We start from the raw sequence: 17,679 nt of genomic DNA, 5'->3' as shown, positions 1-17,679 counted from the left end.
CTTCAATCCTGCTCGAGTTGAGCTTTGTCTATGACAATTTACCTATACTGCAACATAACGGGATGGTTACAGAGAATTCTGAGAAAACAGAGATGAGATTCACCAAGAGCTTATAGTAATAGCAAAATATATACAATTTTATAAACTTTTCCAGTGATTTCTCATGAATATCAAAAAGATTAGCTGCATGGCATTTGCAATTAGGTTAGGACCTCTAATTGGACAATAGCTGGAACCTGGGGAGGGATTTCAGCTAAGAGGCATCAGGTAACACATACTTCAAACATAATGCAATTTTCTGTTGTTTTTCTTTCTTCTGTTGTAAGACCACCAATAGTTACAGAACAGACGTTCTTGTAATGAATATTGCATATGACTGTTTTCTTACAAATGAAAGGAAGAATAAAGCCTGCTGTTTCTTGATGGGACAAAATCTTTCCACCATGACCTCATGCTTTCTTAAGCAGAGTGATTATATTACACTACCAGATCACCATGCTATTCCAATTAAAGAGATGAACTGTTTTCTTCATCAGATGAATTTTAGAAGCAGATCATCAGTGTGCAAGGCCTATTTCAATGGTGGAATGGCTTAAATATTCTGAAGATAGCCTTATTTTGAAAATAGATTCTTCTGCTATCCATGCAGAAATTATGCTAAAATTCTTCTCCTCTGTTCCCAAGATGTTAAATTAGTTATTTTTACTTTGCCTCTTGAAATTACCAGGAACCAGCAATCTATATGCTAAATCAAAGTGTAATTAGCCTATTTTTTATTGCCTAAACACTATGTTAAATCATCTAGCTAACTAAATATGCAAAGATTACTTTGAAAGATTCTAGGCTAACTTTTTATAAAATGCAATAAAAGAAGGGATATAAGCAAAATGAGTGCTTCAAAAATCTTTTATAGTAATATAAAGAAATAAATAGTAGCAGATGTCAATCCAAGGGCAGAAGGAAACTTAAAAGATTTGAAAGACAGCATTTTCTCTCACACAGTCTTAAAATTGTTCATAACAGTAATATAAACAAGGAGATAAAAGGAGGTAAGAACAAAATCTTCAACTTTCAAAGACAGGTCCTGTCAAAATAAGATGACACTTGAGGTTCTATATTATAATAATTAATTAGTGAAAAAGTCTACGTATCTATACAAAGAAAGACAATGTTAGGAAGATCACTATTTTTAATGCCTGCTAAGTTAGCTAACCGCAGTTCTAAACATGATTGAAAATAAACATATTTTCCTATATCTTCATATTGTTCAGAAAACTAGTGGTTCTGATCAAACACCTGAAAGAAAGGACACTAAATTATCATGGTCTGAAAGGATGCCTGAAACCTTCAAGTTGGATGTATTTGGGGGCCATATGTATCTTTACTTTACCAAGTTAATTTCTTAAAGGCAAACATTTCATTTCTTCATGTAATCTGTTAGTTTGGGATAGATCCAAAATAAATGAAGGGGAGTTCTTTTGGAGAGCAATTTCTTCAGCAAAAATCAGACAGTATGATTTATGGGGTTGCAGAAGAATCTTCCAAGAGAAGATCTGAAAGCCTGATAACTGGGGCCACTGAAAATTAGACCTGATGACACTCTACAAAATGTAATATCCAACATCAAGGAAAATGAAGACTGACCTTGTCTTTCCCTGATCTAATTTCTGCAAGCTAGCCAAGCATATGTGATTGAATGAGAACTGAAATAAATATACTTCCATTTATAGTAGAAAGGGTTGTGAAAACAAGACAGCAGCCAGACTATTCATGAGGTATTTATAAGAGAAGCATAGGCACATAACTTCCTGAGGAAAAGTATTACTGACATTTTTTAATGTAATTTCATTTCCATATTTGATTCTTAAAATCTAATTATATGTTCAGCATGAAACAAATGCAATGATTACTGAAATAGCAATAATAATAATAATAAGCCTCAGTATAAAAAAAAAAAAAAAACAATCTCTAGGGAAAACAAACAAACAAACAGCAGAATAGAGCAAGAAGCTTAAATAAAAACAACACAGAAGGTTCTTTTCTCCCAAATACACTTTCACCAAACTTGCCAGTATCTTCATAAACCATGCAATGTATACGAATGGATACTACCAGTAGCTCCATAGTAATTCATGCCAACATTTCATTCAGACATTCAATCAATATTGTTAACCATCAGATTTTGTTGTTGTAAAATTCTAAGATGGAAGGATAACAGTCTAGTGCAGAGAACTCATTTCTTGCTCATTTCCTCTGCCTACTTGTTTGCAGGTCTTTGTGCCTTACTTTGCTTTCTTTACCTAAAAACCCTCCAAAATTTGCATGGTCAAAGGACTGTCACACTAGACTGAAATAATGCTAAATGCACTATTATGATTATATTCTAAAGTTCTCGGCCAATTTGTTTGTGGTTTAATTATCCCTATTCAAAAGCTATTTAATTGTACCCAAAAAATCTGAACTCCTTAGCTACTCTCTTTTGACAGAAGATAATAATATTCAACACTTAATGAATATATTTCAGGATATAGTACGTTCCTCAGAAGATTTGGCAGCCTCAACCCTATTGTAAATCAAATACAATGACTTTGCTTGGAATTTCTGAGAACTGAGAGTTGTGCTCATCAAGTAATAATTTGGTTTGGTGCTTCCATTTGGGAAGTTCTCTCCCTTGCTGTATTCAAGTATGACTATTTTCTACACTCGGATACCCTTTCTTTTTCCTCCAGAAGCACAATTTTTTAAGTAACTACTAGGCAACAATTTTTGGTGTAGAGGTAACAGCTGAGGTCATCATTCTGTACTTGAAAAGTTATGGAGATTCATACCTAGCTATCTGCAAGTAAGCTATACACTTATTTCAGTTAAAGCGTGTCTTCAAAGTGGAAATAAATGATAATAAAGAAAAAAATAAAGTGTGTGGATACAACTGTTAACCTATTTATTATTACTCTAGCACTTTCATGTTTTCAAATTCCAAACTGAATGACACTTAGGTCTGATGAAACGACATAAACACAGAGGAATAAAAGCATTCTGCAGATGAAAGTCACCCATGTGAATTTCTGTTCTAATGGCTGGGCCTAAACTGCTCACAGAAAACCCCACAGTCCTGGCAAACAGCCAAATTCAACAGATTTCTGCAGAGCCTATACACAAAAGGTAGTCAAAGCTTACCCAGTTAAATGGACCTTGTTTAGACATGTATCACAGCTACTTGAATCCAGAAAGCAGCTGATGCAATTAAAATGGAATGGGAGATACAGTATCCAGCTCCAACGCACAGTCCAAGGACCTTGAAGTCCTTAGATCACTCCTACCTAACCCCCACCATAGGACGGGAGAAATGACGGGAGAGAAGGCAGGAGGTTGACCTTAGGCAGGTATGAGTATAGCCTAGGGATCAGAATAGCACAGCTGAAAAAGCCTGTAGAGCAGGGTGGAATTTAAGATACGCCCTCCATTTGTAGGCTGGCTAGGTCAATGTCTTTGAGTTTGCTGGTTTTGTGAATCCCATTGTGAAATGGTTGATTCTTCCTCAACTTGATTTAGGATGACCCCAGCACTTAATTTAGGGATGAAGGGAACCCGCAAGTAGAAAGTAGGAATTGAAATGTTCTCTGCTGCATGACCCAAATTGCATTTTAAATCTGATCCTAATGTGAAAAGAATATGCAAAAAGAAAAATTCAGTGCAGCATTTGAGATCATCAGTAAGGTCACTCTAATTCTAAATTAGCGTTCGATAAATCTACTTATGAAAACAGAGTCAACCTTTTAAGCTAATCCATTTGAGACAAACCCCAACTTGGTTTCAAATGCAACTATTATTAGGGCTACAAAGCTGGTGAAGGGCCTGGAACACCAGTCCTGTAAGGAGCGGCTGAGGGAACTGGGATTGTTTAACCTGGAGAAGAGGAGGCTCAGGGGAGACCTTATTGCTCTCTATAACTACCTGAAAATAATGTGTGGGGAGCTGGGGGGTCAGCCTCTTCTCACAGCTAACTAATGATATAACTAGAAGGAATGGCCTCAAGTTGTGCCAGGGGAGGTTCAGATTGAAAATTAGGAGACATTTCTTCTCAGTAAGAGTAGTCAGGTGCAGGAATGGGTTGCCTACTTAGGTGGTGAAGTCATCAGCCCTGGGAGTGTTCAAGGAATGGCTGAATGTGGTGCTTAGGAACATAGTCTAGCAGGTGATTGTGGTGGTAGGGTATGGCTGGATCAAGTGATTTTGAAGGTCTTTTCCAACCTTAATGATTCTATTATACTCTTGATCATGCAATAATGTGAGCCTCAGGCTCATTTACTGTGGCAATTAATTCTACAGAATATTCTATTATAATCCATAAATACATTTCATTATTTTCCTCCATTTTATGGTTGACAGATTATTTTTAGTCTAGATGAAATATCTTAGCCCTTGCCCCCCACAGATGCATGATCAACTCTGCCAGCTGAGCTGGGAGGATGGCATGGGATGAAAATGAGTACAGAGAAGGAAAGAATGCATTTAAGCCAGCACTGCTAGTGAAAGAAATGCTCACAAAACCACAACCTTTGGTATTTTAAATTTTCTTCTACATTTGGCTGTTTGCTCCTTTGCAGAAGCAAGTATTGCCTAAAGCAATGTTAATTACACTCAGTTAAACAAAGTACTTTTGTGGATCTTGCCTTTAAACCTACATCTTCTTAGCCAAAACCATCTTTCCAGCTGTTACTTTACTGGTTTAAAAATCATCCAGCTTTTTACAATAACTGCATTCTCAGGCTATGGACGTGCCAGGAGACTATAGTAATGTGTGATATCAAGAGAAATCCTCCTTAGCTTCTTAGGTGCAACTCTACAAAAGTGATTTATTATTTCATGGACAAAAGCCAACCACTTCCTTTGTGTTTTGTAGTCAATGCTGGAAACACAGTAATAAGCTCTGCAATCACATAATTTAACTCTTTTCTCTAAACCACATATCAGTTTCTTTTTCTGGTCGGCAATAATTCAAAGGCCCAGAGATGTAAAGCCAGAAGGGACTATTAGATCATCTTGACTAACTCCTTTATGCTTTCAGACTTCAATACTTCTCAGTTACCCTGTAACTGAGCCAACCGAAACTTAAATGACATTTCCTTAAACTTATCTTTCAAAAGGGCATCAATCTATCCTCAGTTTGAAGATAACTGGAGATACACCATGTTGGTCATCTGTTCTTTCATTGCTAAAAAGCTTAGTCAATCCTTTCCTATCTGAAAGGATCAGACTTTCCTTCTCTTTATTTTCCCTCCATCTGTCTGCAGTCCATATTTTCTTCTTGTGAAGGTTCTTTGCATATGCTGAGGAACCTGTCAAGTTTTTGTAATTACGTGGACTGGTCAATCGCACTGAGTTTTACAGTTCCCTAAATTTCTACAATTCTGTAGCTTTTATCAGAATCATTTCCATTTTTGCAATATTTGTTTTGGTGACTAAACACCAAGACGATCTGTGATGTTCCAGTAAAAGTTTTAATCAACGGCATAAAAGAAGAAACATTACATCTGAGTAAGACTGCCCAACTATTCTGTGATTCTGTGATCTGTATTCTCATTCCTTTGTTTACAAACCAAGATGTGCTGCCCTTTTATGCTACACTTTTGCTTTGAGTGCAAACTTTCCCAACTTGAATATCCAGTCTTCTGAGGGTACCATCCAATAGCTATTTTAAGGTTCTGCTGGCTTAAGCCAAAACTGACACTGAAAGCCACAATCCTTCCTAGTTTTTAGATTGGTATTCTCACTTCCTCCTGTCTATCAGAACAGTTTTTGTGAAAACATGGAAGATCAAACCAGGAAATCAGTCTAGCCAAACAGTAAAATCTTCATGTTGGCTTTCATCGTGATTAGGATCCCAGTCTGGTAGACCATATACCTCCAAAATTGCTTTCACTGGTCAAGCAGGAGATGAAGCCCATAGGTGGGGACAATCAGCAGCATGCAAAAGGTGCTTTTGTGATCACATGAAAGCAGGCTGCATTGCCCTGTGTGTTTATACAGTTCTCTAGATTTGCCCTACATTTCTTTGTTTTCTTCTATGTGTGTAACTTGGCCTTTAGTTGTATTATCATCACTATCTACCACTTTGCAATATCAAGAGTATGACAAATTTGAATAGCGTCTTACTTTTATACTGCTAGCACATCTCTTAAACTCCACTAAAAAGTTAACTCAGAGATGGTACTCTTCTTATAGCAGTTTCTGAAATAAGGCAGCCAGGTTTGGATCTGTTTGTCAAGTATTTTATCCTCATCATACAATGGCTTTTTTTTTTTTTTAAACCAGACACTCCATGTTGACAAATTAGAGGCTTTATGAAAGTCTAAGTCTACAAATTATATCAGGTATCACTATCAAACTTTTAATAGACCACCTGTAATTATATATCTTTTAATACATTTACATACATAATACATTTTAATACATTTTTGAATTAACCTTGCAATCAACAGTTCTAAAAAAATAAAAATAAAAAAATCATAGATTTATTCATACACAGAATCATAGCGTGATTTGGGTTGTAAGGGACCTTAAAGATCATCTGATTCCAACCCCCCTGCCATAGGCAGGGACACTTCCCACCAGACCAGGTTGCTCACAGCCCCATCCAATCTGGCCTCAAACAATTCCACTGGTGGGGCATCCACAGCTTCTCTGGGCTTCTCAAAAAATTATGAAGTAGCCTACATTAATAAGCTGCTTTATTATCCTTTAGAAGAAAAATATGTTATTTGGGGCAATTCAGTCTGTCAGTTAACCTATTTTACATTCACCACACCTCAAATATTGAGGATGTGATTACTTCAGATTACTATTATGCATGTCAAAAAAGATTCATTGACTATGTTGACAATATTCATACATACTTATGTTATAAACTCACAGATAGCAAAAGAAAATTGTGTCTTCAGTTCAGAAAGCAAAGGGATTCAGCCACCACTCAGAACAATAAATGGAAACAAACAGAAATGGTGGTTCACCACTTAAAAAAAAAAAAACTTCACTTTTTTTTTTTAAACTGACTTAAATATATTACGTTACAAATTAAGACCTTTAATTTTTTTCCTTTTTTTATTTTTTTCCCCTCTGTAGGTGCCCCCAGAAACTATGTGTAACCACAGGGTAAAAAAAAAAAAATATAGAAAAAATTCATTAAAAACACTAACTCCAGGAACATTTTTGCAATTGCTGCTGAACTTAATAGTAAGATATTTCCTGACTTCAGTGGCTCCTTCATTGGGCTATAGATTAAGTCTATTCACGAAGCTAGATTAAGTCTATTCACGAAGCTCAAGGAGAACTGTACCAATTGCTTTATGGTTCCCTTTCCCTGTTTGGTGCTCACAGACTGTTTTCAACAGATATCCGATATGTAACTAGGCATTCTATATGATATGCACATAATATGTGAATAAACATAGAATTTATAATTATATTAAGGCTTATTTTTCTTTTGATCTTCAAATGAGTGTTCTCTCAACTGATGCTAGTGTTAAACAGCTTCAATATATTTACATATAAGCATAATATTTGACTGCAGGAGATTTAGCATCCTTTATGGTCCCTGCTCTATTTTATTCATGTTGTACATCCTTTAGAAAGACTAAATTACACTCTAATAATTCACCTGTATTCGTTGTTAATAATTGAATTATTAACAATTTAATTATTCACAATTATTCATTCCTGTTTAATCAAAGGAATAGACTCTGAATCTACTGTCTGATCCCAACTGGTTTCTGTGAATTCCAAGCCTTGTCCACGTGCATTACACTGAAGAACAGGAACCATTATTGCCATCAGTAGTGGTCAAAGCAAACAAGTACCTACAATATGTTTAAGACATGTTAACATCTACTTAGGATTTGATGTCAGTTTGGATATGACAGTACATCCCACTTAGTTAATATATTTTAAGTATTAAGATATATTCCTGTTAAAGAAATATAACAAGGGATGATTTTAACAACCTTTCCCCAAAAAAGCAGTTTATTAGACTGACTCCTCTTTGGTCTTACTTCAAAATAGCAAAGCACTAGCCTATTCAAACCTTCCAGGTCTTCACACAGGAAACAGAAAAAGGATCTGAGTCCCAAGATGCACAGCAGCAAAGCCCAGAAGAGTTCCCCAGCAAAAATCTCAAATAACTTTAAAATTAAATGACGAGGAAAAAAAAAAAAAGATCTTTTGTTTTCTTCCCATAAAACACCAACAATGTGCTTTCAGCCTGATCTATTTTGGAACACAAAAGGAGACGCATGGAGACGCATAGCCAACCACACAGACAGAAGGTTTAAATAGCACTCACAGACAGAAAAGACTTCATGTACCATAATGTAATGTGAAGGCCTCTGCCAATGTGTAATTGACACATCTTGAACTGCACCCCAAGTGCAATGAATGTGGGAGTCCCTTTAAACTACATGTAAGTTCTGGGCCACGTGGACATTTACAACTGATGACATGATTTTCAGTCAGATGGAATAAATAGTAACAGCAAATAAATACATTTAGGAAAAGTTCTGTCTCAAAATTGGCTCAAAGCAGTCATCTGAGAACAATTCAACAAGTTTTTAATACTGATCTCCTGAGCAATCAGTAACAACAACCCATCAGATCACACACAGTTAGTTGAGTGCATACCAACTATCCAGAGCCAAGTTCAATTAAGACTAGCTACCTTTTGCAAAAGCTTTCTTCTTCGCAGCAGAAGTACGAGAACAATATTATTCCAAGTATATGGAAAATGTATGACCTTATGCATGAGAGGTCTAATCTAAGGGACTGTCTTGCTGTTAGTAAATTACTTAGTTTATGGTTGTGAGACCTGTCTACAGTGACAAATATTTTCTGTGAACATTTTTCATTGCCTGAGGAAAAAAAAAATCAGATTCTATTTCATCCCTGTTGACATTTACCTGCTACCACCAGTGGAGCTAGCCAAAATAATTGTGTGTACTTGCATTTATGTACTGGTCACAGCTCATTAGAATACACGACAATTCTAGCAGAAATATTTCACAGTTCCAGAATACTCATATAACCCATATCTTTCAACTGTGGTATTTGAGGGTTTTCACTCATCACCAGCAAAATCCCAACAGTACACAGGGGGAACAAATAGGTACAACTTGGCAAATGTGTATTGTTATCCTCTTTAAAGAATCACAGTTCAACTCTGTTGAGCAAACTGGTTATTCAAATACCAATGTGATAAGTTCCTTCAAACGCTCGACATAAATGAGTGCATAGCAAAAACTAATGTACTCCTGCAACCCTCCTTCCTCATGTCTGGAACAATGCATGCCATTTAGCTGTAATTAAATGCTCCCTGGGTAATGTGTATCCAGCACAACCACTAATGTGCAATAAATCTCGTAATATGTGACTGATTACTCACCTCATCAACTTGAGGATCTTGAGCCTGAGCAGCATTGGGCACCGGGGAATCACAGTCTGGGCTATAATGCTCACAATAGTCATATGCAGCTCTGGGGTCAGCTATAATCAACAGCTGCTGGATCTCACCCTGCAGGAAAGCATATACAGATTAAATTAAAAAATAAAAATAAATAAAAAACAACAAAGGTTGTCTACAGTTCATCAGAAGACTTTTCATTTAGAAAACAAAACTAGGTGCATTATATATTTATTAAATATTATATTAACATTTGTGTTTATATGCAACTTATCTACTTAATTTTTTCAACTGTTCTGAATGACATCCTAATTATAGTTAACAGGACTAAGTGTAAAATTCTGGCTGAACATGCTGTCCGGCTTGGAAAGGAGAGGGTGGAAGGTGTAACTCCTGCTCCATCATTTTCATGCTGTTTGTTTACTTCTTCACTGGGAACCAGTCTAAATTCCTAAGATTTAATTCAGGGCACTTCCTACTACCAGCATGCAGCTCAGCATGCAAGTGATCAACAGTATAATTCTGAGAGTTTCCATCACATCTGAACTCTAAAAAATGAGGGGAAATAAAATAAAAAAGGCTGTACCAGACACACAGTTCTTGGAATAAAAAGTAAAGAGGTAAGCACTGTGTAAATACACAATATATAGTTTGTTGAAAAAAAAAATATAGCTAACAAATGTTATTTTCTTCTCTATGCCCATATATCATGTGTAAAAAAAACATCATACTAAAGAGACCCACTATTCTGGATAATAAAAATGGCTTTGCTGAGGTCCCCTACAGTGGCCTTGTATGTTTTTTTTTTATGTTTATCATTTTCCACAGAAAGCTGTCTGGTATTCAGTGTATTTCTTAACATAGTGGTACCATTTAAACAGTGTTAGGTAAATTCCTGCCAAGATTTCCACTATAAATTTCCTCATTCAGGAGCTTCAAATGCTGTCATAAAAATAAGGTTGTTGAAAATTGGCACATGTTCTAGGTCAAAACACATTAACTTCAATCTCCCACTGTATTTCCCCATAAGGAAGGGGGTGTGTGTTAAGCTTTTATATACTTCTAATGTAATTTAATTTTCTTTTTAGCAAGAAGAGGGTAAAGGAATAACTTTGTTAGTATACTTCTGCATGTTCTTTCTGTATGGAGAAAACATCATAACTGGTGGAAATGTAGAACTAGAAAAATTCAAAATTACCTCAATATTTCCAAAATCACTTTAAACCTCTCAGAATAGCACCCTTTAACAAATTATCAAAACTGGAGAATATCTTAAAATAGGAAAGCATAGTTTGGAATGCTCCTTCCTTTCAAAAAGAGAAATGACAGAAACAAGCATAGAAAACCCTAATTGAAAAAAAAAAATTAAAATCAAAACTCTCTCCTATTTTCCTAGTTCTATATTTTACTATCTTAACATAAAATATGAAATACTTAATTTCTTAGCATATAATGGCTATACATTACAAATCTGTTTGCTATAACACTCTCAACTCATTTTACTTTACATAGTTAAGTGTTTCTCAGATTAATATCTGTTCCCATATCAGTGGTGCTGGGCTGTCTCTTTCATTTTATCTCTGCTCATTAATGCTTCCTTAGTTGGACACCTTCCTACAAGACCTGCTGTACGTATAGAGAAATTTCCCTGTTGATTCTTTATACAAATCCCTCAGGAGTACAGCTGAATGCTTTGAGACATCCCATAGTCAGTCAGTCTGGGCTATGTAATCCCTTTCTCTACCACTGAGTGATTCAAAATGCTCTGCCCTTCCTCTTTCACCCAGCCAAATTAAAACTACGTGAAGTAGAGGAATAAGATATAAAGAACTAGCAACCAAAAGACAGAAGTGGTAACTCTTTTTGACCAACCACTACCGAAGGATACGTGGAGCCCCCTATCTGTTGAGCTCATGTCCTTGTCTTGCTGTATGCCCCTGAACATACGCAGCTTTCTAAGTTGCCCATACAGACCAGTGTACAGTACACAGTGTGCCAGCTAACGTAAGTAATGCAGAAACTGCTCCTGACACTGATGTCTGTTTAGTACAATATGCTAAGAGAACCCAGTCAGGGGAAGATAGCCAGTATTTTGTTGGAGCTTGCTTTGTGCTGATCTTGAATGCCATGGAATTTTGGCACTGGCTTTTGTTGGATTGTGTGCTTGCAAGAAGCACTCAGCATGCTGTTACCACTTGGCTTAGATGTCCCTAATTGCTTAAAGCTGTTCCTGATCCATTGACTGTACTTCCCAGCCCCGCCTGTCTGCCTGTCATGGGTCCACATAGAGGGAGGCCCTCAGAAGTCTCGCATATTATACATGAAATGCTACTGGCTATTCATGTGTGATAAGTTAACTAAGGAACTGATTGATTTTATATTTGGCATCTCAAATGCTAATTTTCCTCTTTTTCTTTCAAGATCTCCTATAAAAGCACTGTTTTTCAGTTGTGTTTTTTTTTGTTTTGTTTTTTTTTGTTTGTTTTGTGTTTTTTTTTTTTTTTTTGTTTATTGGCTTGTTTTCAATTTTGTCTTTGCTAATTAAATAGCTTTTTTGAGTATTTGTATGTGATGCATTGACAATGCAGATTCACTAGTCAGTGAAGAGCTTTCCTTTCAGATCAAATCAGTCATCTCAGCACACAGAGTTCCACATAAATTATTGTGGATTTCACTATTGTGACTTAGTCATCAGGTAGTCACAGGTATTTGTCTGACAAATCTACACTTTTTTTTTTTTTTTTTGAGAAATTTTCACAGAATTACATCAGTCACAAATATGTTCTTTGATTTTAACCTCTTGAAGTCTTGACTTTGTGAGGCTGAAATTGAATTGTAGAAAGCTCTTTGTGAAGAAATTACAAAGACTTAATATGGCTATACTTTAAGACCTGGAGTCATGAATTAGGCACTTAATGCCTGCACAAGCCCCAAAAACTTTAAGTGAAAATATGAATAAATGAAGTCATGGGTTAATAAAAATTTGAATAATTAACCTCTAAATTAACAGTGAGGTACCTAAACACGTATGCATATGGGCATAATATTACTCTTTTATAAAACTTATGTGATGTAAGGAATTCTCACACAAATTATGAGAGACAGAGGGAAAACAGATGAGGAAGGAGATAGGAAAAAGGGGTAAGATTCACAAATACATTTGAGCATCCTTAAAGCAACTAGCAGTACTCTGAAAAATGTATACAGAAAAGAAAAAAAAAAAGCATAAAAAGGCAACTGTCTGTATAGAATAGTTCCATTTCCTTCCCTATGAAATTGTCATGACTACCTTTGTTGGTGTAGTCTGCTCAAGCAATTTCATAAGCTTCCTCATCATGGATTATTCCCAGAAAAGGAAAGCTGAGGTTCTAACGAGACAAATAAGCCTGAAAGCATATATACTAGAAAAAAAAAGTTAACCAATTCCAGTGAATTCAGTTGAGTTATTTTTTTTCTCTTTAGTAGAAGTTTCATTTATTTTACCATAAAATTAAGGATAAGATGCAAAATAAAGTAGTGCAGTAAACAAAGTTTCATAATCCTTCTTGTTCTCCACCAAATTTTACAAAATCCAAGCAAAATACATTGAAATAAAGGAAGTTAATTTTCAAAACCAATAAAAGTTACTGATTCCTTTGTGGGGATATTATGTGATGTTCCCAGCAATGGGAATGGCTGGACACAAAAGCAGGGAAAGAATTAGAAATCCCTGATGTACGAGAATAAGAGAGGGCAGAGTAGTAAGAGGAGACGTGTCAGGAGATGGGCTTGTTCCTAACATCACAACTAATTCTGGATTACAATCTGTTATCTACAAATATGAAAAGATCTACAGATGATATATAGTGCATTTTACAAGTCAACTGTTTGCTGACACTATTGAGTCAGTCTTCCAGGAGGACTAGACGTCAGTGAAAGTAAAAGGCTGGGATAGAGAACTTCTGGTGAGGCATCAGACAAATACACAGCCACTTTTTCATCTTACTGTTTCTAACAATGTGCATTGTTTAATTTGTCTGGAAAAGTGCTGACAGCCTATTTAGAAGAAAAATGTGTTTCCTTACAACAATTTTTATCCTGGATAACAATTATTATAATGGTTTTTAAGCATTGTTTATTGGATATTTAACGTTACTTGCATATTGGAAATAAGAAAGTTGAGATCTAGATCTCTGCCTAAATTGCCCACAGGTAAAAGGAAACATTCAGCAATGTAGTTAAGTCTACCTAACATTAAAAGGTAGAAGTACCTCTTTTAACTAAAATGGGTCAAATTGGAGATTTAACATTCAGTTTGGATCGTAAATACTTTATTGAAATAGACACAAAGTTGGTGTCAAATACAATACAAAACTCACAAATTCAATGTGTAATTGAGTAATCTATCCCAATACGGTGCAGAAATGGTTTAAAACTATGCATGTTTTAGCATTTTGGGGATGTGCACATAATTAAAATCACGGTCTTTTGAACCAGTCTCAGTCTCATGGTTATATGGAATAATCTTCCTGAGAATCATAAAATAATGTACCCATCAGTTACACCTAGTATGCAAACACAATACAGAGAGATTACTTTTGTGGCATTACTCCAAAAGGTACTGCATCAAGTAAGCTGCTCTTTGCAGAGTGCTCCAAGACTGTTGAAAGGATTTGATTAGATCTGAGGAAACTTTCGCTACTTTAGAGTGTCTTTGTGGCATGCCAAAGCAAATGTGAAGAACAAGACTTCAGGGCTTCAAGGGTGGGAGAATATGCTCAAATTTGTTGAATGTTCCTATTGGAGCATTTGCACACTCACTCTAATTTTTCTACAACAAGGAACAGCTCAGCTATGAATAAGTATGTGGTTAATTCAGCTGTTGAAAATTCATCTGTGAATGTCAGACATTCCACGGTGACATCACAGAATAAGAGTTTCTGTACAGGTATTTCCAGGTTTGGTAGAAAAAACACACCTCACTGAGTAGTTAATGAACTGGGTGAGCTATCTACACTGAAAACACTCCTAATATCAAACACTTCAGAACACACAAAAAAAAAAAAGACAATTTGTCTAATAAAAAATGAAATGGAGACAATTTGAAGGAAAGCAATAGATTGCCATGTTCTCTTCCCAATTTTACAGATTAAATTTCTCTTGTAATTATTGCTTTGGTTAGCCTCATGATAGTTATCCTTATATTTGATTCTACCTTTTCAGAACTTTTGTTAGATGCCACAGAAATGTTAGAATAAAGAAAATTATAAAGAAAATTGACAATTAGATACAGTGTCTGACTCTCAATGCTGTAAATCATTGAGGGTCTCAGTCGTAAGGAATGTTATTATATCATTATAAGCAATAAATGTTAATGGCTCCTTATTATCTTAATTATGACTTAATAAATCTTATCTTTATTATATATTTTATTGAAGCATTAAAGAAAATTCTCTTTTCCTCTTAACTATATAATATTACTAATACTTTCTAAATATGGTATATTAGAGAACTACAACCATAATGTAGTCCATTTACAGTCTCTTTATCAACTAAAGGTCATTGGTTCATTGATGAGAACCATCTCTAATATCATCTGCCAGCATTATTAAAAATGTGAAAGTATGAAGTTTTTACAAGGCTGTAAGGGCAATCATGCCTTGTGAATGAATTAGAGCTAAAACTCGTGTTTATTTTGTGTGTGTGTGTTTATTTTTCTCCTTCCAGTATTAAAATGTTTATATAGTCTATTTCCCTAGCTCTGCAAGAACTGTAGACAGTTCAGTTGTACAGACAGATGTTTGGCACATCTCTGTTACAGGAAGCTTAAAAAAAAACAATAACTGCAAGGTGAAAGTGACCTTTATCCAAGGAATATGAGGTAAATATTTCTTGAGAAACTCTGCAGGACCTTTTCACAGGAGTAAACTTCACAAAATGTGGTGGTGATTTTTTTGTTTGTTTGTTTTTAAATAATTTCTAAAAACAAGCCTGCTTTTCAGTTACACACCTAGGATACTGCATAACAATGTGACAGGACGAGAGCTTAGAAATCAAGTTGCAGTTTCTTATTATAAAATAATCAGAAAAAAAATATTTTTCTTCTTCCAACTGAACTGAAAAAAAAAAAAGAAAAATAACACAGGAATTAAAATAATGCAGGAATTACTTAAATGTATGATTTACATATCAAAGGCTCAGAAGGAACTCTCAAGATTCATATCCTGGACAAAATAAGAACTTCTTACATGCTTATATGGATAATTAGATTTTAAATACAACTACCTAAATGGAGATAAGAATAACATGACCAGTGCTATGAACATCAATATCCTTAATTTTTCATATGATGGTTAAAACCTAAGGCTTCCAGGGTAGACTCTTCAGTAAATGACCAGAAACTGTAACCTGTGTATATGTGCCAACTTTCTTTAATTAGTTATGTGACAGTACAACTATAGACTCAAAAGAACAAAAGTCTAGACAGCTTGGATGTTATTACTACAGAACCTAGAAAAACCTGCTGCAGAATTCATTTAATCTTCCTGCAAAGATTTGAGGGATTGAGGAATTCCAGGGGCCCTTACTATAATATTCCATAACCCAGGCCCAATTCACAATATAGCTAGAGAAAGACATTTAGAGCCTGCCAGAATGAAACACTGTAAAAGCAATATATTGTGAATGCAGAATCTTGTACAAGTCAAAGTTTCCATAGAAATCAATGTCTTCTTGATTCTTTGAAACCTTATGGTTACAGTAGCATATATTCAGTTTGGTTAAGAAATAGGTTAATGTATTCAATTATAAATTTTAACCTTCAAAACATGGCTGTTCACAGAACAAACCCTATTGAACTCTTGGCCGAGAGATCTTATTACTATGCCTGCATATAAAGCATATGTACGTAACATACACATATATACAGAATACGTGACTGTTGCTTAATGCTGTACAGAAATACTCCCACAAGAGAAATAAGATGAAGTGTGTCTAAAGACCCGAGAAGGACATCCTATTTTCTGGATGAAACACCTGCAAATCTTTTACATTGTTGCTTATCTTTGAAACCTCATCTATAGCTGTTCTTTAAAACTTAAATGTGTATTACACACAATATCAAATGAGGTGATAACAAATCCAATCTGTAAAATTCCCTGAAGCTGATGCAACAATCAGCTTTCATGTCTTGAAAATTAACTTGAACTTCCCTGACTCTGCTTTTAAAAGTAAGGAAGGAAAACACAGGAAAAAAAAGTATTGACTTTTTTTTCCCATCCTGCATAAGATTGGTAATAGTATATTAAAAAAAAAACAAAAAACAAAAAAAAAACAAACAAAAACCACTAAATTACCATTCTTTCAGATTTAAAAAAAATAAATAAAAGAAACAAATAACCCAAATAATAAGCTTTTGGAAGAAACTTAGCTTTTTTTATTGGGTGCTTCTTAAATGGAAACAGTTTGCTTTTTTGTTGTTGTTTATTTATTTTGTTTTGCTTTTGTTTTTCTTTTTCTCCTAACACTGAAAGTTGGCCAGTTCTCTCATGTTGATAGCTAGAAGGATGCTTCCAAATATTTTTGCCTGGAAACTATTGCACTGTTTGTTCCATTTACATTGAACTTTTTTTTTTTTGTCTGACTGACACTAAACATTTAGTTGGCCAATATCAATTATCAAAGGTGACACATAACCAAGGAATCACTTTGGCTATGTCTACATAAGGTAGTAGTACAGCTCAACAGGATGGTGTAAGACAGAGGATACTGTTAACGCCTCATTCATACCACATGCCTTCAGGGATTTTTATTTTTGGCTACCTTTCCCATTCTACTTTAGTTGTGCAGCAGTTTTGGTCAGCTAGTTAAAACTCTACCGATTCTACTACTGCTGCCATCTACACAGAACATGCACACTGCCAAGTGGCCTTTCTGCTCTTTTGCACTGGGGAATTACCATCCTTAGAAAAGTATGAAGTATGATTACTCATCTAAATGGACTGATAGGTTAAATCATTTTGTTGTCCAAGAATTATCACCACAACTTCAAATGCTCACTCAGGTTATTAAAGGACTCTTACGTTATACATAAGTGTATGATTTTTTTTTTTCCATGAGACCAGATTCAAAATCTACACTCTTTGTTAATAAGGATTACCACAAGGATTTGTTATTGCAAACTGTGTGTGGTTAAAACTTTTATTGGCTTTAAATCAGAGTTACATACATCAGGTTTTGGCTTGTTATTTGTA

The 17,679-nt window shown here is 35.1% G+C and overlaps 1 protein-coding gene across 8 annotated transcripts in view; it reads right to left on the bottom strand.

Moving 5' to 3' along the window:
* COL11A1 (collagen type XI alpha 1 chain) overlaps positions 1-17,679 on the bottom strand; it is a 142,868-nt gene that overhangs the window by 99,675 nt on the left and 25,514 nt on the right. For all 8 annotated transcript variants that reach the window (XM_068691307.1, XM_068691305.1, XM_068691309.1 and 5 more), the window contains exon 5: positions 9,431-9,559. In XM_068691307.1, coding sequence (XP_068547408.1) covers positions 9,431-9,559 — 129 coding nt within the window. The remainder of the gene's footprint in view (positions 1-9,430; positions 9,560-17,679) is intronic.

The sequence above is a fragment of the Anas acuta genome, chromosome 8 (genome assembly GCF_963932015.1).
Source record: "Anas acuta chromosome 8, bAnaAcu1.1, whole genome shotgun sequence".
In the NCBI taxonomy this organism is placed as follows: Eukaryota; Metazoa; Chordata; class Aves; order Anseriformes; family Anatidae; genus Anas; species Anas acuta.
This window is presented reverse-complemented; position numbering and strand designations above follow the sequence as displayed.